Source organism: Procambarus clarkii, chromosome 28 (genome assembly GCF_040958095.1).
Source record: "Procambarus clarkii isolate CNS0578487 chromosome 28, FALCON_Pclarkii_2.0, whole genome shotgun sequence".
Lineage (NCBI taxonomy): Eukaryota > Metazoa > Arthropoda > Malacostraca > Decapoda > Cambaridae > Procambarus > Procambarus clarkii.
Window position 1 is genome coordinate 41511234 of NC_091177.1, and position 23927 is coordinate 41535160.

The 23927-nt window shown below is 41.8% G+C and overlaps 1 protein-coding gene across 1 annotated transcript in view; it reads right to left on the reverse strand.

The window, feature by feature from the left end:
* Positions 1 to 23927, reverse strand: part of LOC123755121 (glutamate receptor ionotropic, delta-1-like) — a 112602-nt gene that overhangs the window by 26230 nt on the left and 62445 nt on the right. Inside the window, exons 7-9 of the mRNA XM_069332719.1 lie at positions 19926 to 20084; positions 18943 to 19031; positions 3927 to 4223 (exon numbers count right to left, since the gene is read on the reverse strand). Coding sequence (XP_069188820.1) covers positions 3927 to 4223; positions 18943 to 19031; positions 19926 to 20084 — 545 coding nt within the window. The remainder of the gene's footprint in view (positions 1 to 3926; positions 4224 to 18942; positions 19032 to 19925; positions 20085 to 23927) is intronic.

The window sequence follows — 23927 nt, forward strand, 5'->3', positions numbered from 1 at the left end:
GGTTGGAACAAGTTAGGTGAGAAGGTGGTGGAGGCCAAGACCGTCAGTAGTTTCAAAGCGTTATATGACAAAGAGTGCTGGGAAGACGGGACACCACGAGCGTAGCTCTCATCCTGTAACTACACTTAGGTAAATACACACACACACACACACACACACACACACACACACACACACACACACACACACACACACACACACGCACACACATAAGGAACTACCTAACAGGAAGGAGCCAAAGAGTTACGGTAAGGGGCGAGAAGTCGGACTGGCGAACAGTAACAAGTGGAGTACCACAAGGATCGGTGCTGGGACCAATTCTATTTCTTGTATATGTTAACGACATGTTTACAGGCGTAGAGTCCTACATGTCGATGTTTACGGATGATGCAAAGTTGATGAGAAGAGTTGTGACAGATGAGGATTGCAGGATCCTCCAAGAGAACCTGAACAGATTGCAGAGATGGTCAGAGAAATGGCTACTAGAATTCAACACGAGCAAATGTAAAGTTATGGAAATGGGACTAGGAGATAGGAGACCAAAGGGACAGTGCACAATGAAGGGGAACAGCCTACCTGTAACGACGCGTGAAAGAGACCTGGGGGTGGACGTAACACCTAATCTATCTCCTGAGGCACATATTAATAGGATAACGACAGCAGCGTACTCTACACTGGCAAAAGTTAGAACATCATTCAGAAACCTAAGTAAGGAGGCATTTAGGGCACTTTACACTGCCTACGTAAGGCCAGTCTTAGAGTATGCCGCCTCATCATGGAGTCCCCATCTGAAGAAGCATATAATGAAACTGGAAAAGGTTCAGAGGTTTGCAACGAGACTCGTCCCAGAGCTACGAGGGATGGGGTATGAGGAGCGCCTGAGGGAACTGTGCCTTACGACACTAGAAAGAAGAAGGGAGAGGGGGGACATGATAGGAACGTATAAGATACTCAGAGGGATTGACAGAGTGGACATAGACGAAATGTTCACACGGAATAGTAACAGAACGAGAGGACATGGATGGAAGCTTGAAACTCAGATGAGTCACAGAGATGTTAGGAAGTTTTCTTTTAGCGTGAGAGTAGTGGGAAAATGGAATGCACTTCAGGAACAGGTTGTGGAAGCAAATACTATTCATAATTTTAAAACCAGGTATGATAGGGAAATGGGACAGGAGTCATTGCTGTAAACAACCGATGCTCGAAAGGCGGGATCCAAGAGTCAATGCTCGATCCTGCAGACACAACTAGGTGAGTACAACTAGGTGAGTACACACACACAGCCATATAGGGAGCCCCTGTGTGGGCGCCAGGGAGCCCCTGTGTGGTCACCAGGGAGCCCCTGTGTGGGCGCCAGGGAGCCCCTGTGTGGTCACCAGGGAGCCCCTGTGTGGTCGCCAGGGAGCCCCTGTGTGGTCGCCAGGGAGCCCCTGTGTGGTCTCCAGGGAGCCCTGTGTGGTCGCCAGGGAGCCCCTGTGTGGGCGCCAGGGAGCCCCTGTGTGGTCACCAGGGAGCCCCTGTGTGGGCGCCAGGGAGCCCCTGTGTGGGCGCCAGGGAGCCCCTGTGTGGGCGCCAGGGAGCCCCTGTGTGGGCGCCAGGGAGCCCCTGTGTGGGCGCCAGGGAGCCCCTGTGTGGTCACCAGGGAGCCCCTGTGTGGTCGCCAGGGAGCCCCTGTGTGGTCGCCAGGGAGCCCCTGTGTGGGCGCCAGGGAGCCCCTGTGTGGTCGCCAGGGAGCCCCTGTGTGGTCACCAGGGAGCCCCTGTGTGGTCGCCAGGGAGCCCCTGTGTGGTCGCCAGGGAGCCCCTGTGTGGGCGCCAGGGAGCCCCTGTGTGGGCGCCAGGGAGCCCCTGTGTGGTCACCAGGGAGCCCCTGTGTGGTCACCAGGGAGCCCCTGTGTGGTCGCCAGGGAGCCCCTGTGTGGTCGCCAGGGAGCCCCTGTGTGGTCTCCAGGGAGCCCCTGTGTGGTCTCCAGGGAGCCCCTGTGTGGTCTCCAGGGAGCCCCTGTGTGGTCACCAGGGAGCCCCTGTGTGGTCACCAGGGAGCCCCTGTGTGGTCACCAGGGAGCCCCTGTGTGGTCGCCAGGGAGCCCCTGTGTGGTCGCCAGGGAGCCCCTGTGTGGTCTCCAGGGAGCCCCTGTGTGGTCGCCAGGGAGCCCCTGTGTGGTCGCCAGGGAGCCCTGTGTGGTCGCCAGGGAGCCCCTGTGTGGTCGCCAGGGAGCCCTGTGTGGTCGCCAGGGAGCCCCTGTGTGGGCGCCAGGGAGCCCCTGTGTGGTCACCAGGGAGCCCCTGTGTGGGCGCCAGGGAGCCCCTGTGTGGGCGCCAGGCAGCTGTGTGTGAAACAGGTGGTCAGCAGGGCCCGCACGTGAGCTCCCACACCCTACCCCGCCACCTTTGTGGGCGTTGTGAGACAGGTTCTCTAGGGGAAACTCTCTGTGGGTCCTTGTTGCCTGTGTGTTGCAATCAGGGAGGACGTGCATCAGATGTAACTCTCTCACTCATAGTGAACTCGTATCGACACATCTTTCATTGCATGAAAGATTGCATTACGAGTACATTACTTTTCGGTAATTCACATTTCGTATCATTTCCTGGAACACTAATGAACAATTTATGTAGAACATATTTGTCAAATAATGTTAAGTGCTCTTAAAAGTTCAAATTTCTTCATGAATGGAGACCTCCTGGGCCTCCAAGCACAATATATAAAAACATTCTAGATTTTTTTATATATGCTTTCATCCTGGTAAAAGATGTGGCAATATAAGCAATTCTAATGTTTTCCATTATTACATTAACTGAAAATTTGCAAAAATTCATCTTTCACTTATGTGAAACAACTGGAGCCTAGTGCTTGAGCAAATGTTCATGGATTCTGTGGAAGGCACATCACAACATCTTATTGCGTCCATAACAGTTTACATCTAACAAAATTACTGATTTTAGAAAGTTCGTCTATTATTCAGGGTTAACTTAACACAATGTGACAAATCCAAGTTTTGAGCATCTATTGGGAAGGGAGTTGGATGCCTCCAAGTTACTACAACAGTGTAATACATTGTGGAGATCTGGTAACCTGTTTAAGCCTATCAGGAACCTCTTGTCCAGGAGCAAGGTTGTCTGCTTGGTTACATGTAGGATACTGGTCTTAACTTGACTAATCAAATGATATTTAATTTTTTTTACCCGATCCATGCAAACACACAAGCTATCTTGATTCTTAAATTATTTAAAGTTAAACAAATACCTGAATTATGGTATTGGTGTTACAGCTGCAGCTCGCAAAATATACTACCAAACGAGAGGTACCGATACTGATTGTTATCAGTTAAAAGTTAGCTCTCTACGCTTATCATTATAATAGGTACTAACAATGCAGCCCCCGTGGCAGTCCCTGTGGTATAGTGGTTAAGACACTCGCCTGGCGTTTCGCGAGCGCTTTGGCCTGGGTTCGTATATTAGCCAGGGAGGATTGACTGGGCGCCAATCCTTAACTGTAGCCTCTGTTTACCTGACAGTAAAATGGGTACCTATTTGTTAAAACGATTTGGCGGGTTGTATTCAAGGGAATATTAGGATTAAGGACTTGCCCGAAACGCTATGCGTGCAAGTGGCTGTACAAGAATGAAAGAACTCTTGTATATATAAAATGAAAATTAAATAAACATATCAGTGATATCATGGATCTCTTATTGAACAAAATCTGGCTACCAAAACCTACGGTCTCACTGACAATTTAATTTGTGTCCATAACATGGTTCAGTATTTCGTGATGAATAGTTCATGTTATTTGTAAAGTGTCAATATAAATTGCATAATTATATTCCTAAAAAATAATACACAATATATGTTCCATTATATTTTCTAATAAAACTATGACGCCATAGAAAATTTGTCTAAATAATTGTTACATAGAATATTGACTCCCACCTTGATGTAGAAATATTGTAATAAATCTGAATGTGTCTTCTATACATTCTCCGGGAGTCCTAACTGACACGCATGAAGAGAGGAGGGACACCGTCAGGGGCAGCACCAGCAGCGTCGCCAGGATGGCCGCCCACACCAGCGGCGTCAAGGGGAGCACGAAGCCCCACGGGTCCACCACCAGCCGCCCTCGACCACCCAGGATCTTGCCATAGTATACTGAAATAGGCCATGTGAAGTCCACGACTTCAGCTCGTGATGCACTAACACTGAAGGGACCCAGACCAACGTCCACCTCCTGCATTGTTACCATTAAAATATTGTGATATGTTAGTCATCTACTGTCCCAGAATATTCAGTTATTTTACTATAATATTATCAATTAATAGCACTAGTATACGGAGATAATAAATACTCTTAAACGATATTGAAATGGATATATGAGACTATGTTTTGAATGGGACAGTTGATTCATTTTTATTATACACAAATTACGTTGCATATTTTTCCTATTTACTCAAATTTCACTTTGCCTCTAACCAGCAGTGCTACGCCACCTCCTCCACTTTGCCTCTAACCAGCTGTGCTACTCCACCTCCTCCACTTTGCCTCTAACCAGCTCTGCTACTCCATCTCCTCCATTTTGCCTCTAACCAGCTGTGCTACTCCACCTCCTCCACTTTGCCTCTAACCAGCTGTGCTACTCCACCTCCTCCACTTTGCCTCTAACCAGCTGTGCTACTCCACCTCCTCCACTTTGCCTCTAACCATCAGTGCTACTCCACCTCCTCCACTTTGCCTCTAACCAGCTGTGCTACTCCACCTCCTCCACTTTGCCTCTAACCAGCTCTGCTACTCCATCTCCTCCACTTTGCCTCTAACCAGCAGTGCTACTCCACCTCCACTTCTTCTTACTTTTCTTCCTGTCGTATATTCCGTGGCATATATCTGCAATTTGATTTCTTTCCAGTTACCTTTTTCTTTTACTGCTGCTGCTTTCTCAGGCTGCATCTGCCCTCTCAGGCTGCATCTGCCCTCTCAGGCTGCATCTGCCCTCTCAGGCTGCATCTGCCCTCTCAGGCTGCATCTGCCCTCTCAGGCTGCATCTGCCCTCTCAGGCTGCATCTGCCCTCTCAGGCTGCATCTGCCCTCTCAGGCTGCATCTGCCCTCTCAGGCTGCATCTGCCCTCTCAGGCTGCATCTGCCCTCTCAGGCTGCATCTGCCCTATACACGGACTCAGCCGCTCTGTCTTGATTGTCTCTCCATCTGCACAGTGTACCTCACGTTCAGGCTCTTTGTCCATAAATTGTATTTAGTTTTGGTAGCCATTATGAAATCGTAGAATTAGGTAGGAGGGTGATATTAGAGGGGGAGGCTGTAGCGGTAACAGCAGGCCGTCCACATAAGGTTTCCCAGTGTCAAGAAACTGTCGTCCTTAAGTAGCCTAACCTACCTGAAGACCCCCAAACAGAAAACGGGACAGTGTGTCGATTTTGCGAGCCGATAATATTTTACAGTACGACAATTTTTGGCCTAAGATAAAGTATACGTCAAAATGTGACGTTTTTGTAACTTGTGCTATTTAGAAGGGCAGGTTTTTTTTTTTTTTTTTTTTTTTTTTTTTTTTTTTTTTTTTTTTTTTTTTTTTTTTTTTTTTTCTACCACAGACGTGGCCACACATTTACAATGCTAACCAGCATATATACATTTTCTTCTGTCCTCCATGGACAGGGTTAGAGATGTGTTAAACATATAGTTCAAGGGTTTATTGAACACTCAACCACAGAAGGTGATTCGGTGCTTTTAAAATGCTAAGCTAACCTACATACGTAAATACAAAGATACACAGATTTACGTACGCCCTACATAAAGTATTAGATGTGTCTTTTACATAGTGTCATTAATGTACATTCACAAAGGTGAAATGTAATTCTGATCAGCTTCCATATATGCTTTATACCCATACATATACATACACACACACACATACACATACATATATACACACATACATGCATTCACATACATTTGTCTCATTTACCCTGACAGGGTGAGGTAGCTGATAAAGAAACTAGTGTGCAATTAAGCACTTAATCACTGAAGGTGATGAAGGTGCTTTTACAAGCTCAGGTTATATAGTTACATCACATACATACATTGTATGATTGATACATTACATAGTCAATTTTGGATACAAGTCCAATATATCATCAAGTGTTCCAGTACTCATATAGTAACTACAGAGTTCAGCATACCTTAGCCCAGGAGGGCGAAAGTCAGTCAGTATGGGACATTCTACAATATAATGTTCAAGAGAGTGCATGTTTTCTCTTTCACAAAGTTGACACATTGTGTACTCGACATTTGGGTTTTGAGAAAGCTGCCAGATACGTCTATATCCCAGGCGTATTCTGGCCACTATAACATCACATTGCCGGGTTCTTGTTCTATTAGTCCCATATGTGAATGTCTCCTCACGATATCTATCATAATATTTAATGCTACAACTTTCAGGTCTTTGAGAATTTGTTAGGTCGGTGAGATTTTCATTAGATATTTGTTTAAGTATTCTCTTTGTCACTGCTAATGAAACACCCATATCAATTTCTACCACTGGTTTTCTGCAAGCTGACTTAGCAAGCATATCAACAGTGTCATGCCTTGAGATGCCAACATGTGATGGTATCCATAGGAATTTAATCTCAAATCTGTTTTCTTTGGCAGCTAAAACATTCATTCGAATATCACTGACTATTTTCTGGGTGTCACTACTATGTGCGTTCAATGCCAGGAGTGCACTCTGCGAGTCACAGTATATAAGTCCACTGCCTTTGTCTTTTAAAAATTCAGTGGCAAGGTATATGCCTGCAAGTTCGGTTTGAGTTGTACTTGCCCAGTCATTGACGCGCTTCATTGCTGTATGTACGAGAGAAGATTGTTCAAATATGTTACATGCATATCCGGTACATCGTCCACCTTCTTCTACAGAGCCGTCGGTATAGCACTGATAAACATCGTTACCCATACTCTGAGTACTTTCAGTGATGCTTTTCAGTGTTAACTGTTTTAACAATGTAGTGTGCACACTATCTTTCTTGGGCGCATTTACAAAATCAACTGATAGATCCCAGTTATCCCATGGAGTAATTGGCTGATTAATCATTAGTCGAGTTGGGTACATATTTAATATTTTGATGGAGTTGGCTACCTTGTAGAACCAATATACATAATCAGATTTCGTTCTTCTTCTATAGACCTCAGGTGAGTGTAGCATATTAGAAAGTTTAGCTTGAAACTTCATGTGTTGTCTAGATCTACTCAATGCCTTCACGCCGAAAACTGTGCTAATAGACAAGATTCTCTCACTTATGGTAGGTAATTTTAACTCTGCTCTCATGTTAACTATTCTCGTGGACTTTGGAGCCCCAAGGATGAGACGCATGCTTCATTTTGCAAGGTTTCAAGAGATTTCAGCTCTTTGTCAGTATACAGTGTGAGATGTAGAGCATTGTAGTCAATCACAGAGCGTATAAATGATACATAAAACATTCTAGCAAGTCTCACGTTAAGCCCATGATTGACACCAACAAGGACCCGCAAGGGCTTTAATCTCTCCCAAAGTCTCCTCTTGAGAGAAGAAAGGTACCCAGGGTCGTTAATGGGGACACCAAGGTATCTGTAAGACTCGCAGTTCTCAAGTGCTCGCCCATCTATATGATAATTGGGTGGTGGAATACCACATGGAATGAGGGCACGAGTTTTCTGTACAGAGATAAGGAGGCCACATTCCTCAGCTCTAGTAGCAAAAGCGTCGAGCAGAACTTGCATTCTAGGCTCGGTGGCAGCCTGTAAACATATATCATCAGCATAACAAATGACAGTGTCTTCATTATTAGTTGGAAGATCTTTAATAAGTTTATGCATCAGAACGTTGAACAATAAGGGACTGAGGACCCCTCCTTGTGGAGTTCCCAGTTCAAAGTGTTTGCTCTCTGTGCTTTTAACACCATTAAACAAAACATATGCTGTTCGATTAGACAAATAGCCCTTTATCCATTTCAGTAATTTTCCTTGTATTCCCAGCTCGGCAAGCTGTTCCAGTATGATTCCTCTGTTTGCTGTATCAAAAGCTGCTGCTAGGTCGATGAAGACTGTTTGGGGGGAAGCTTCAATATGTGCGAAGTACTCAGCAAAAGGGCAGGTTGTTGGATGCATGGGTGGATGTGTTGTTAAGCGGGATTGATAATGTGTATTGGAAGGGGGGGGGGGAAATATTGAATGAGGGAGATGAACATAGAGAAGGAAGCGGTGTGGAAGCTGGAGTTGACAGAAGTTGATTCTAGAGAGTTAATGAGAGGAATGCAGAGAAGAGGTATATGTGTTAATCACTCATTAAGGGGCAAGTGGATATGTAAGGGAGTAAGGGGGCTAGGTTAGGAGAGCAGTGGTGCAATACCGTCACAGGAACTTCCTCTTCCTACTGTCAGGAAAAATACTTTGACTTTATCGGAACATAAACATGCTCAGAAGAGGCTAGAGGCAGAGCAAGCTCAGAAATTTCTGTTACCTAACTAGTACACACAGCTCGTGTGATACTGCATAGTGATATAAATTCTAGTCTAGGGTAAGTTCACTATTTTTAAACAAAAGTCAATACCAGAGTTCCCCTATGTAGGACAGGAATATAAATTTAAGAAATCAGGTGAAATAAACATGCACATAATAATATATATATATTATAATTAAGCCTTGGTTCTTATTATTTAATATACAGTTTTTCTCTGATATAGCTGTCATATGCTAGGATTCCGGCTTTATAGCTAGTGGCCTTTGAAAGGATCAAGAAGAGGAAGCAAGACTTGGTTCAACAGTTACTTGGGGTGTAGGAAGCTAGCCTCTCACGTGGATAATTTGGTGTCTACATCCCAGTTATAACTGGTGGACTAAGCCTGCTGTACAATAAGATAAGGCACCTCCAATTTATTTACTAATATATGTAGTTAATACTGTAGTTTGATTTGCTGCATATATATAAATTTAATATAAACCCCCCCAATATGTAAGGATCGATTTATGAGATTATTGCAGAAACAATAATTCACTTAACATCATACATATTGCTATCGAAATATATAAATTAACATAAATATAAATTTTATATAAATTCATATAGATTAAATAAATATAAATCTCACAGGTCGGTTCCCACACAATCTTCTCCATCACCTTGCATGGTATGCAGGTTAGGGACACTGTCCTGTAGGTCAGTGCCTCCTGTCTATCCCCTTTTATATCGGGACTACATTAGCTGCCTTTCAAATTTCTGGCAATTCCCCTTTTGCCAGAGATTTGTTATACACTATGGAGAGTGGTAGGCACAGTTCTTCTGCTCCTTCATTTAGTATCCAAGGGGAGATTCCATCTGGGCCTATTGCCTTTGTAACACCCAACTCTAGTGTATGTGTGTGTACTCACCTGATTGTGCTTGCGGGGGGTTGAGCTCTGGCTCTTTGGTCATGTGTATGTGTGTGTGTGTGTACTTACCTAGTTATGCTTGCTAGGGATGAGCTCTGGCTCTTTGGACCCGCCACTCAACAGTCAATCAACTAATGTACAGGTTCCTGAGCCTACTGGGCTCTATCATATCTACACTTAAAGCTGTGTATGGAGTCAGCCTCCACCACATCACTTCCTAATGCACTCAATTTGTCTACTACTCTGACACTGAAAAAAATTCTTTCTAACATCTCTGTGGCTCATCTGGGTACTAAGTTTCCACCTGTGTTCCCTTGTTCGTGTCCCTCCCGTGCTGAAGACTTTATCTTTGTCCACCCTGTCAAATCCTCTGAGAATTTTGTAGGTGGTTATCATGTCTCCCCTTACTCTTCTGTTTTCCAGGGATGTGAGGTTCAGCTCCTTTAGCCTTTCCTCGTAGCTCATTCCTATCAGTTCCGGGACGAGCCTGGTGGCATACCACTGGATCTTCTCTAGCTTTGTCTTGTGTTTAACTAGGTATGAACTCCAGGCTGGAGCTGCATACTCCAGGATTGTTCTTATATAAGCGGTATACAGGGTCCTGAACGATTCCTTACACAAGTTTCTAAAGGCAGTTCTTATGTTGGCCAGTCTAGCATATGCCGCTGATGATATTCTTTTGATGTGGGCCTCTGGGGACCGGTTCGGTGTGATATCAACCCCCCAGATCTTTCTCTCTATTTGACTCCTGAAGGATTTCACCTCCCAGATGATACCTTGTGTTCAGCCTCCTGCTCCCTTCGCCTAATTTCATTGCCTTACACTTAACTGAGTTGAACTGTAGCAGCCATTTTCTAGACCATTCCTCCAGTTTGTCCAGCTTATCCTGTAGTCTCTGTCTATCTTCATTCGTCTTGATTCTTCTCATAATTTTTGCATCATCAGCAAACATTGAGAGGAATGAACCTATACCCTCCGGAAGATCGTTTACATATATTAGAAACAGCATGGGTCCAAGTATCGAGCTTTGCGGGACTCTGCTGTGACATCTCGCCACTCTGATGTCTCCCCCCTCATCGTTACTCGCTGTTTCCTGTTGCTTAAGTACTCCCTTATCCACTGGAGCACCTTCCCTTTTACTCCAAATGTTACGCCTGATGTTCCAACTTTGTTAACAGCATTTGATGGGGTACTGTGTCAAAGGCTTTTTGGCAGTACAGGAAAATGCAGTCGGCCCACCCTTCTCTTTCCTGCCTAACTTTTGTTGCCAGGTCATAGAATTCTATTAAACCTGTGAGGCACGATATATCATCCCTGAACCCATGTTGGTCGTGTGTTACAAAGTTATTTCCCTCCAGATGCTCTACGAGCCTTTTCCTCACGATCTTCTCCGTCACCCTGCATGGTATACAAGTTAAGGAAACTGGCCTGTAGTTCAGTGCCTCTTGCCTGTCACCCTTCTTGTATATTAGGACTATGTTAGCTGTCTTCCAACTTTCTGGTAAGTCTCCTGTTTCCAGTGACCTGTTATACACCATAGAGAGTGGCATACTTAGTGCTTCTGCACCTTCCTTTAGTATCTATGGTGAGATTTTGTCAGGCCCAACAGCCTTTGTCACATCCAGCAGACACCTTTTGACCTCATCACTGATGAGATCAAATTCCTCCAAGGTTGCTTAGTTTGCCTCCTCCTCATTTAGTGCAGGGGCTTCTCCATGTTCTACAGTGAAGACCTGGAATCTCTTGTTGAGTTCTTCACACACCTCCTTGTCATTCTCTGTGTATCTGTTCTCCCCTTTTCTCACTTGTTCCTTCACTGCTGTTTTCCTCCTAAAGTGGCTGTGGAGCAGCTTTGGTTGGGTCTTGGCTTTACTTGCTATGTCATTTTCAAACTGTCTCCCTGCTTCCCTCCTCACTCTGAGGTACTCATTTCTGGCCCTCTGGTATCTCTCCCTGCTCTCTGGTGTTCTGTTATTTCTGTAGTTTCTCCATGTTCTTTTACTCAGTTGCTTCGCTGCCTTGCATTCCTGGTTGAACCATGGGTTTTTCTGTTGTTTTTCATTTTTCTCCTTTTGGACGGGGATAAACCTGTCTGCAGCTTCCTGTCACTTCTGGGTGACAAAATCCAACATGTCCTGCACATTCTTGTCTCTAAGTTCTGTTTCCCATTGTATTCCCCTGAGGAAGTTCCTCATCTCGTCATATTTTCCTCTTCGGTAATTTAGTCTTTTACCTTCCGATCCCATTCTTGGATAGGTTATCCCTACCTCCACCAAGTACTCAAAGGTCAGTACACTGTTGTCACTCTTTCCTATGGGGGGGCTTCAACTTTGACTTCCCTTATTTCTGACTCATTCAGGGTGAATATCAAGTCGAGTCTAGCTGGTTCATCATTGCCTCTCACTCTTGTGGGTTCCTTGACATGCTGGCTCAGAAAATTCCTTGTTGCCACTTCAAAGAGTTTAGCTCTCCACGTATCTGCACCACCATGTGGGTTCCCATTCTCCCAGTTTATCTTTACATTGTTGAAATCGCCCATGATTACGAGTCTTGAGCCATTCCTGCAGGTAACTGAAGCTGCTCTCTCTATTATATTAATGGTTGCCATGTTGTTCCTATCAAGCTCCTTTCTAGGTCTTCTGTCATTTAGGGGAGGGTTGTAAATGACTGCCACTATTATCTTAGGTCCACCCATTGTTATAGTTCATGTTATGTAATCTCTGAACCCGTCACAGTCCGGAATTTCCATCTCATCAAAACTCCAGTCCTTCCTTATCAGCAGGGCCACTCCTCCACCTCCTCTCCCTTCCCTCACTTTCCTTACTATATAGTAGTCCTTTGGAAACCCAACATCTGTTATGACTCCTGACAATTTTGTTTCCGGGAGTCCTATTACATCAGGGTTTTCTACTTGCGCCCTTTCTGCCAGTTCACTTGCTTTATTGGTAATCCCATCAATGTTTGAGTACATTACCTTGAAGCTCACTTTCTTATATCCAATTTCACCCACACTCCCCACAAGTGTTGGAAGCTGTTCCATGGTCATTGCTACTTCGGTAGGCTCATCCTACTGTGAGGTAGTTGCCTCCTGTGTGTGTGTGTGTGCGTGTGTGTGTGTGCGTGAGTGTGTGTGAGCGTACTCACATTACCTGCTCACCTTGCTCACTACGCTGGACCAAGACACAATTTTACTGTTGCTCCCCAGTTTAAAACATTCTTCGGATAATTACTAACTTTCCAAATGGGATCAACATAATGCATGCACTCACCTCCCTGCTCGCCATGCCCGACCAGGACTCACCAACTCGCCTCCCTGCTCGCCATGCCCGACCAGGACTCATCAACTCACCTCCCTGCTCGCCATGCCCGACCAGGACTCATAAACTGACCTCCCTGCTCATCATGCCCTACCAGGACTCATCAACTCACCTCCCTGCTCATCGTGCCCACCATGCCCGACCAGGACTCATAAACTGACCTCCCTGCTCATCATGCCCGACCAGGACTCATCAACTCACCTCTCTGCTCGTCATGCCCGACCAGGGCTCATCAACTCACCTCCCTGCTAGCCATGCCCGACCAGGATGTCGGAAAATCCGACACCATTTAATATATCATACAGATAATAGCTGTGTTGTATAAACAAGTTACCCATAGAAAACGTAACTTGTAGTGGAATTACCGTCTATAGAAAACGGGATATCATCACCACATACCATTATAAATTCACCAGCTATTCTGCTGGGAATTATTCTTAAATACATTAGTCTTTGGACTTTACCATCATAAAACATCTTATATAAATTAACTTAATTATCAATATTAAAGTAGAGTAAATGTGACCCTTCTATCACTTTCTGACATGTGGACAATGTAAGCCAGGCGTCAGAGTGGGGAAGGAGGGCAGCCATTGTTGTGTCACCTCCGAGACGTGTGGAGCAAATTTGGCTCCTATCATATCTGGACAATGTCGGCCAGGCGTCAATAGTATGGAGTGTTAGATGCAGCCATTGTTGAGACTAGACCAGAGGCTCACACGGGAGCAAATTCGGCTCCTGTTAATTTACTTGGACGTAGTGTTATGGAAACCAGAAGTGTACCATTATCAACACGCTGTCTACAAATCAAGTTAAGTGTTCTTTCCGAAACCCATTATCTATCATTAGTGGCCATTAATGTCATTATATAGGGTGATCCGGTTAGAGCACGTGGAAGCCTCAAACTAAAGGTAATTAAGCCAGGTCTTCAATGTTCCATGTACAGTTTTCTCTGATATAGCTTGTCATATATAGGTATCTGGCTTCACAGCTAGCGCACTTTTGACAGGTCAAGACGAGGATGCAAGATTTTGTGCACCAGTTACTGGGTGATGGAAGCTACCTCAAAGAGGATAATTTGGTGTCTACACCCTAGTTATACCTGGTGGACTAGCCTGCTGTACTATAAGATAAGGAACCTCTTCAATGTATGTAGTTAATTCTGTAGTTTGATTGGCTGCATATATATAAACTAATAAACCCCCCTAATGTGTAGAGGATCGATTTGTGAGATTATGAGATTATTGCAGAAATACAGTCCACTTAACATTATACAAATTGCTATCGAAGTATATAAATTAACGTAAATATAAATTCATATAAATTAAATAAATATAAATCTCACAGGTCGGTTCCCACATTATTTGGTCATCTTCGAACCGGATGACGGATTATTTGATCCTTTGAACCCACATTTGGTCATCTTAGTACCGGATGAACCAGTTAACCAGTGGATTCATTAAATAAACTAGTGCAGTGTGATTTAAACAAAGGCCAGCCAGTCATAGACAGCGGCGTTGCCTCGTGGGAGCTCAGGAGCCCCCCCTCAACTGAGTTCAGCTTCGTCAGCGGTTTCATGCACACCCACAGATATTTGGTGGCGTGTTATTTCGTGAAATGACAGCGCTAATATAGAAGCCAGCCAAATTAGTGACTGTGTCTTCGCAAGATTGTTCACGGATTTCGTGGTGTTACATTTCGCGAGAGATTATCCACGAATTTTGTGGACTTTATTTCGCGAGGTCACTAATAATATTTAATACTTCTAGATAATATTAGAAGTTTCATAGAGGCAATTAAGAGGCTATTATCAATAATTGTATATATTATTTCTCCAAAATAGAGAATTATTTAATATATATTGCACTAGTGATCACAGTATAATATTTACTAATTGCCAACCCACAACAGGGTAGGATATGACTAGTTGAACTATTATTGTCATCCTAGTCCCATTATTACCATAGTCAGTTGTACTATATTCAATAACCTAACACCATTAACATTAATGAATGGTCCAGACCCTATTTTGGGTGTAATTTTTATCAACTCGAGTTGAGTTGTGTATATATAATAATTTACTTATGATCATTACACCTTTGAGTGATTAATTAGTGTCTCTACCATCCTAGGGTGATATAGAAGAGCTAACCTAAAGGTACTTCCAGTGACACTGGTTTATCACTTAAATCATTAGTGTGTATGATTGTATATATATATAATGTGTATTAATTTTAAGTGCTAACCTCTAGTAGAGGTAGGATTATTGCCTAGTGAGTTCAGAATTTACCCTAGGCTACCATTAGAGCTTGTTCAGTATTATGAGCAGCCCAAGTACAAGCCCCACAAGGCTTCACCAACTAGCCAGTATGGATAATGCAGGGAGAATGAAAAGAACCCTTGCAGGTCTTAAAGGCCACTTAACAAGACAGATCAAGAAATGTGAAGATTTGTCACAACAATCTCAAGTTGATTATGCTGACCTGGAAAGCTATTATCAAGCAGCTGCAGGTAAATTTGAGCAAATCAAATGTCAAATAGCAACATATGTGGCTGAACTTGCCAACACTAATTTATCAGAAACAGAAATAGACGACATTATGGTTGATCTTGCGAATTATGAAGATCACACTCAGGCCACGTTACAGCCTTATGTCAAATTAATTGCCCAGAACAAGGCAACAGCAACAACAACAACAGTTGCATCTAATACGAGTCAAGCAGAAGCTCGACTCCCTCCAATTAATTTACCCACTTTCTCAGGAAAAGATGAGGAAGATTGGGACGAATTTTGGAACAAATTCGTTGACCTTGTAGACTCAAAACAATCTTTACCAAAGAGTAGTAAATTCTCTTATTTGCAAGGCCAATTATCAGGTGAGGCTAAAACAGTAGTATCCCATCTGAGATTAACTAATGACGGCTATGATCTGGCAGTAAAACTCCTCAAGGATAATTATGCTGATCCAGAAGTAAGAACATCACATTTAGTTCATGAGCTGTTGCATTTACCCCCACCGGAGGCTTCAGCTGATTCACTCCAAGTCTTCAAGCTGGAGGTAGAATCATTGATCAATGCCCTCAGCCTGACAGCAGATACAAACGGGGCTGAGTGGGTCTTGAAAATAATTGTCCAGGAGAAAATACCTAGGGACATATTGAGACAAATGAGTGCTCATTACAATAAAAGCATCTTATCCATGAATGAAATATCTGAAGGTTTAAAGTCAGTAGTTCATCAATTACGAACACATGACAAATTAAAACCACCAAGTAAACCCTCAGAAACCAATAATAGTAAACCACAGAGTACCAAAGGTACTCCAAATCAATCTAGACAATATAATTCAACACCAAAGTGGAACAGTAACAGTGTGGGCGTATATGCAGTGGGACCCTCCAAGCCTATAGTTACTGTGTCACCCAAGAACATGACACCAAAGGGTACAGGAAGCTATGGAACATGTTTGTTCTGCAATGAGAAACATTCAATGTACCACTGCTCTAATTTTCCTGATAGTGACGCCCGTGTTGAGCGACTCAAAGATTTGCAACATTGCATGAGGTGCCTCAGGAAACATAACATCAAGGACTGTGATACCCAATTACACACCTGTAATAGGTGTAACAAAGGTCAGCACCATGCAGCATTGTGCAGAGACACCAAAACAACGTCTCCAAACCCAAGGTGGAAGATAGCATTCCCACCACAGTACAGTACTGCAAGGTGCAACAAACAAACAGTGTCCAATCGGCAAAGTCTAAAGGTAATACGACTTTGCCTACTGCCCAAATTACCATCCTGAATAAGAGGGCCAAGGTCCATACCCGTGGGTTGTTTGACCAAGGATCCCAAAGAACATACATCACTAAAAGGTTGGCAGATGAATTACAATTAAGGCCTGTAGCCCAGATGTCATTCAACATCTCAGGGTTTGTAACAGATGCAGGACCTCAAGTCTACCAGGTGGTACAACCATCAGTACGCTTAGGCAGGTACGTCTGTCGAGTACAAGCCATTGTGGTGGACAAAATACCAGTAGACCTACAAGTTCAAGGTCTGCGAGCAACAGCCAAATTCCTGAGAAATAGAGGAATAAAACTGGCAGATAATATTAAGTCTGATCACCTCAACGACTTCGGTCTCCTTGTAGGGACAGACTATTGCCATCGATTCATTGGTAGCCCTACTAAATATCAGGGTATAACCATGTTAAACTCTGCAGGAGGTAAATTACTCTCAGGCCCAGTATCAAGCCTGAGGAGACCTATGCCTGCAGATAAACAATACCAGTAGAAATCTAAATTTGTCAGCTGATTATATTTCTCCAGTAGCATTATACTAAGGAGATTACAGCTGACTATACCAACAGAGGTTGATGTTAGTATCATCATTTAAAGCTGGAGATGATTTCATGAGGCCTCAGTGGCAAATCAGTGAACAGTAGCCTAAAACAGCTACAAGTCACTGCGACCAATGTCACTGAACCCACTGCAGTCTCAGAACCATACTTTACTTTAATGATGAGCTATTCAATCCTCTGAATCAATTAATTAAATTAAACCCCAGTAAATCTGATGACTGATTTGATACATTTATTATTTAATCTAGATGTATTCCATGGGCCTCAGTGTTTATATATCAGTGACCAGTTACCTGAACAAACTTCAAGTTATATCTAATGTCACTGATCTCACTGCAGTCCCTGAATCATACTTGACTGTAGTACTTGATCACATCCAGTCTTCTGGGTTAAATAATATGTAATAAGGCTTGAATATTAGCCTTTCAAGAGTTGACAGGGAAATGAAATCGCATTAGACTTCTAACCCCTGCAACTCTAGTACGGGACATCCGTCCTGTACGAACAGACACACAAATGTGTGATTACTAACTACTAACATCAAATTAATGTAATAATTCGATGGAGGAGTATCGGTGTTCGTCTGTTCTAATTAGGACTTCGACCCGTGAGCAGCCCCTGGGGAATTATGTCGGAAAATCCGACACCATTTAATATATCATACAGATAATAGCTGTGTTGTATAAACAAGTTACCCATAGAAAACGTAACTTGTAGTGGAATTACCGTCTATAGAAAACGGGATATCATCACCACATACCATTATAAATTCACCAGCTATTCTGCTGGGAATTATTCTTAAATACATTAGTCTTTGGACTTTACCATCATAAAACATCTTATATAAATTAACTTAATTATCAATATTAAAGTAGAGTAAATGTGACCCTTCTATCACTTTCTGACATGTGGGACAATGTAAGCCAGGCGTCAGAGTGGGGAAGGAGGGCAGCCATTGTTGTGTCACCTCCGAGACGTGTGGAGCAAATTTGGCTCCTATCATATCTGGACAATGTCGGCCAGGCGTCAATAGTATGGAGTGTTAGATGCAGCCATTGTTGAGACTAGACCAGAGGCTCACACGGGAGCAAATTCGGCTCCTGTTAATTTACTTGGACGTAGTGTTATGGAAACCAGAAGTGTACCATTATCAACACGCTGTCTACAAATCAAGTTAAGTGTTCTTTCCGAAACCCATTATCTATCATTAGTGGCCATTAATGTCATTATATAGGGTGACCCGGTTAGAGCACGTGGAAGCCTCAAACTAAAGGTAATTAAGCCAGGTCTTCAATGTTCCATGTACAGTTTTCTCTGATATAGCTTGTCATATATAGGTATCTGGCTTCACAGCTAGCGCACTTTTGACAGGTCAAGACGAGGATGCAAGATTTTGTGCACCAGTTACTGGGTGATGGAAGCTACCTCAAAGAGGATAATTTGGTGTCTACACCCTAGTTATACCTGGTGGACTAGCCTGCTGTACTATAAGATAAGGAACCTCTTCAATGTATGTAGTTAATTCTGTAGTTTGATTGGTTGCATATATATAAACTAATAAACCCCCCCTAATGTGTAGAGGATCGATTTGTGAGATTATGAGATTATTGCAGAAATACAGTCCACTTAACATTATACAAATTGCTATCGAAGTATATAATTAACGTAAATATAAATTCATATAAATTAAATAATATAAATCTCACAGGTCGGTTCCCACACAGGACTCATCAACTCACCTCCCTCCTAGCCATGCCTGACCAGGACTCATCAACTCACCTCCCTGCTAGCCATGCCGACCAGGACTCATCAACTCACCTCCCTGCTCACCATGCCCGACCAGGAACTCATCAACTCACCTCCCCTGCTCACCATGCCCACCATACCCGACCAGGACCCGTCGTTCTGCTGGGACCCCCATAACCCATCAGGAGGTCGCATATACAAGTACCTATTAAAAAAATACTAGATCATATTTTATGTTCAGTAATCACAAATTTGGAAACTACATATATTTTAACACTGATAGCAATAATTAGTATTTCTTAAAAAGAAATATTTCCTTAAATTGTTTATTAGTAACGATAAGTTAATGTCCATCTTAAATCATATGCCATTTAAATAATTTGCCAATTGTTCTGCCAATTTACTAGAATGTGCAATACGATTCACTCCAAAGAAATTGAATACAATGTTTCATAGAGGTTTTGAAAGGATTTAAATACTTTAAATCCATATATTATAAGCATTAATATAAGGCTTAATGTTACCTGTTTCGTAAGTGCTATATGTCTCACTATAAGTATCAGGAAAATATGTCAAATCATTGATGTTATATAGAACATTTCATAGTGCTAACATAATCGTGTTCAACCTCAAATGACTTTATTTAAACTACTAAAGAACTAGAACCTTTCAGAGAGCCATCGATCCTATATATACCTCTAATTTCACAATTGGAGCAGAGATACCCAGGTACTGTAATGATACTAATTCTGTTGAACTTATACATCGACAAAAATAATTTTCTACGAATCAAGCATCTAGTGTTTGCATAGAAAACCAAATTATCAAACTCCAAATATTCAATTTCTTTTAATAATTTCACAAAATGCTGATGAGCAAAATCATGAATTATGTAAAAGTAATTCATTATTTTTTACAAATATTTATCAAGTTCTTGAAATTGTAACTTCCTGCTATAAGTGTCCATTTTTATTTTGAAAGAGGCAGTGAATAAAGGGCATTAGGAACAGAGTATGTGAAATTATTTGTTTTTTCCAGAAAGGGAACGATACAAAAATTTCTTTTACTGGAAACAAAATTTTGGTAATTTAAAACTTACGTAAAATTTGTAACGTTTGCCAAGAGCTGAAGCACGTTAGCAATTGGACTAAAGAACTCGAGCCTCTTTCCTCCAGGAGACTTGGAATCGTCCACCAGTACTATTTCATGTGTTGGATAGGTTTCAGTCACAACTATCAGAGTTGGACCATTGGAGAGCCTGAGAGAGATCGCTGTTTATCAGTCTACATATTATAACTATATAATATAAATCAATAATATATATATATATATATATATATATATATATATATATATATATATATATATATACATATATACATATATATATATATATATATGTCGTACCTAGTAGCCAGAACTCACTTCTGAGCCTACTAGGCAAGGCCTGATTTGCCTAATAAGCCAAGTTTTCATGAATTAATTGCTTTTCGACTACCTAACCTACCTAACCTAACCTAACCTAACTTTTTCGGCTACCTAACCAAACCTAACCTATAAAGATAGGTTAGGTTAGGTTAGGTAGGGTTGGTTAGGTTCGGTCATATATCTACGTTAATTTTAACTCCAATAAAAAAAAATTGACCTCTTACATAATGATATGGGTTGCTTTATCATTTCATAAGAAAAAAATTAGAGAAAATATATTAATTCAGGAAAACTTGGCTTATTAGGCAAATCGGGCCTTGCATAGTAGGCTGAGAAGTGCGTTCTGGCTACTAGGTACGACATATATATATATATATATATATATATATATTATATATATATATATATATATATATGTCGTACCTAATAGCCAGAACGCACTTCTCAGCCTACTTTGCAAGGCCCGATTTGCCTAATAAGCAAAGTTTTCCTGAATTAAAATATTTTCTCCAATTTTTTTCTTATGAAATGATAAAGCTACCCATTTCATTATGTATGAGGTCAATTTTTTTTAATTAAAGTTAAAATTAACGTAGATATATGACCGAACCTAACCAACCCTACCTAACATAACCTAACCTATATTTATAGGTTAGGTTAGGTTAGGTAGCCGAAAAAGTTAGGTTAGGTTAGGTAGTCGAAAAAACATTAATTCATGAAAACTTGGCTTATTAGGCAAATCGGGCCTTGCATAGTAGGCTGAGAAGTGCGTTCTGGCTACTAAGTACGACATATATATATATATATATATATATATATATATATATATATATATAATATATATATATATATATATATATATATATATATATATATATATATATATATGTCGTACCTAGTAGCCAGAACGTCGTACTCGGCCTACTATGCAAGGCCCGATTTGCCTAATAAGCCAAGTTTTCATGAATTAATTGTTTTTCGACTACCTAACCCACCTAACCTAACCTAACCTAACTTTTTCGGCTACCTAACCTAACCTAATCTATAAAGATAGGTTAGGTTAGGTTAGGTAGGGTTGGTTAGGTTCGGTCATATATCTACGTTAATTTTAACTCCAATTAAAAAAAATTGACATCATACATAATGAAATGGGTAGCTTTATCATTTCATAAGAAAAAAATTAGAGAAAATATATTAGTTCAGGAAAACTTGGCTTATTAGGCAAATCGGGCCTTGAATAGTAGGCTGAGAAGTGCATTCTGGCTACTAGGTACGACATATATATATATATATATATATATATATATATATATATATATATATATATATATATATATATATATATATATATATGTATATATATATATATATATATATATATATATATATATATATATATATATATATTGTGACGGTAAAGCGTTGGTGTTCGGCTGTTTCAAAAGCTAGGGGCAAGGCCTCGTCACATAATAGAAAAAAAAGAGAAAAGCTGGAGCTTTCGTCTGTGGTAAGGTAATGGGAAGACACACAAAACACAAGTAAATTAACAATGAAATTTTAATTACTTTAGAAAAACAAGACATGAATAAAGTTAAGCACATAAAATATAAAAGACAAGTCAACAAACAAAATAATATGAATAATCACTGGCAAATGAAAAGTTACGTTAAGACAAGTGAGTTACAGTGATAGCAAAATAAAGTATTAATGGAGCTGGAATATTGGCTTCGAGCTGCCACCTCCCTTAGTACACGAAAGCCAATGCTTTGTCTACCAGCGAGAGATGTCAACTGCAAGGAGCACTGAGATATTCTGACGATACTGGAGCACTGCAGCCCAGACATCGACTTGTGGCGGAGGGCGGAGGGCAGGTGCGACGGGACACCAGCCAATCAGCGACAGGCAGGCAAAGGACGAGCAGTTTGCTGGTTACGGTGTCGGGTAGCAGGTGTGCCGGTGTGCTGGATACGTTTTGCTCTCTGGGCAAAACGTTTGGCGATACTTGCTGGATGTATCTTCTATATTATCTTTTATATTGACGTACTTTGTAGGGAAGAGCAGGCTCAATCTCTCTTGAAAGAGATTATCGTCACAATATATATATATATTATTAAATATGACCGAAAAAGTAAGATTAATAATTCTAACACGAATTTTCTCGATCTTTCGTACGTTTCTTTTCACTGTTGGTGGTAATTCAAAAATCAATTCTCCAAAATTCATTTTTATTTCTAGTCTGACGCGACACTTGAGCGCGTTTCGTAAACCTTATTACATTTTCAAAGACATTAGCTTACACATACACAACTGAATAGAACTTGCACATCTTCGATTTGTTTATATCTACATTTGAGTGAGGTGGATGGGGTGAGGTGGTATTAATAGGGTATTAAATTCCTAAACACAAGACAAAACACGAAACAATGGGTATGGAATGGAAGTGATTTGTAGAAAGCCTATTGGTCCATATTTCTTGATGCTTCTATATTGGAGCGGAGTCTTGAGTTGGGTAGAATATAGTTGACACAACTATATTCTACCCACCTCAAGACTCCGCTCCAAATTGGCCCTCCGAATTGCCGTGGCTCTCCGCCTCGCTGCCCCAATCCACACCGAATACAGGTGTATTTGCAACGAGGCAGAGGCCGACAGATATGGACGGCATGGCCTTCTTTGCCAAAGGACGGGAGGATGGCATGCAAGACACGGCGAGGTTAATGACATTATTAAGAGAAACCTTACCACAGCCGGTTGTCCAGCAGAGAGAGAGCCCCGTTACCTAATGTCCCGCAATTCTGATGAGCCTGTTGGTCGCCCAGATGGAATTACGGTGAAGCCCTGGAAGAATGGTAGACAGTTGGTGTGGGACTACACATGCGTTTCAACTTTAGCCAATACCTATGTTGACTTCAGTGCTACACAAGCAGGAGGAGCTGTCAATCACCGGGAAGCGGCCAAGTCACGTAAATACAGAGACCTTGAGCACCACTACAATTTTGTCCCCATTGCCTCAGAGACACTTGGTGCCTGGGGTAAAAGTGCTGCTAGCTTTTTGAAGGAGTTGGGGTCTAAGTTAATCGAAACAACTAGAGACCCTAGAGCTGCCAGTTTTCTTTTTCAGCGCCTTAGTGTGGCAATCCAGAGAGGAAATGCTCACTGCATCCACGGTTCCTGCCCGCCATCTGAGGAGCTGGAGGAGCTGTTCAACTTGTGACAAGCAGCCTTGTACCCTGCATGTAATCAATATTGTAACTTTTTTTGTGTAATGACATTTTCAAATAAAGTTAGATAAATATACACACTTACCAAAAGAATAGGGGTGGTAGGAGAAGAAAATATCAAAGTGTTCAGTGAGGATCCACAAGGTCTTCTCTGAGTACTCTTTATTTTCTTCTCCGAGGCTATGGGTCCCTACACTTGCACCGGAGGTGGTACCCCTTCTAGTTAAAAAAAAGTATATATATATATATTGGTGTATACTGGCAGCAGGTTTTCTTTCAAACAAGTTTCATTGAATATGACCGCATATTCTGTATTTATTATTTTCTGGTTTAGGGCTTCTATCCCTCTAACTATTTTCTTAGCATCAGGGCTTAGTTGAAATAGGAGTTCTCCAAAACTCATTTTCGTACTTTTAAAGTGAAGAAAAGAAGTGATTTACTATAGAGTGTAT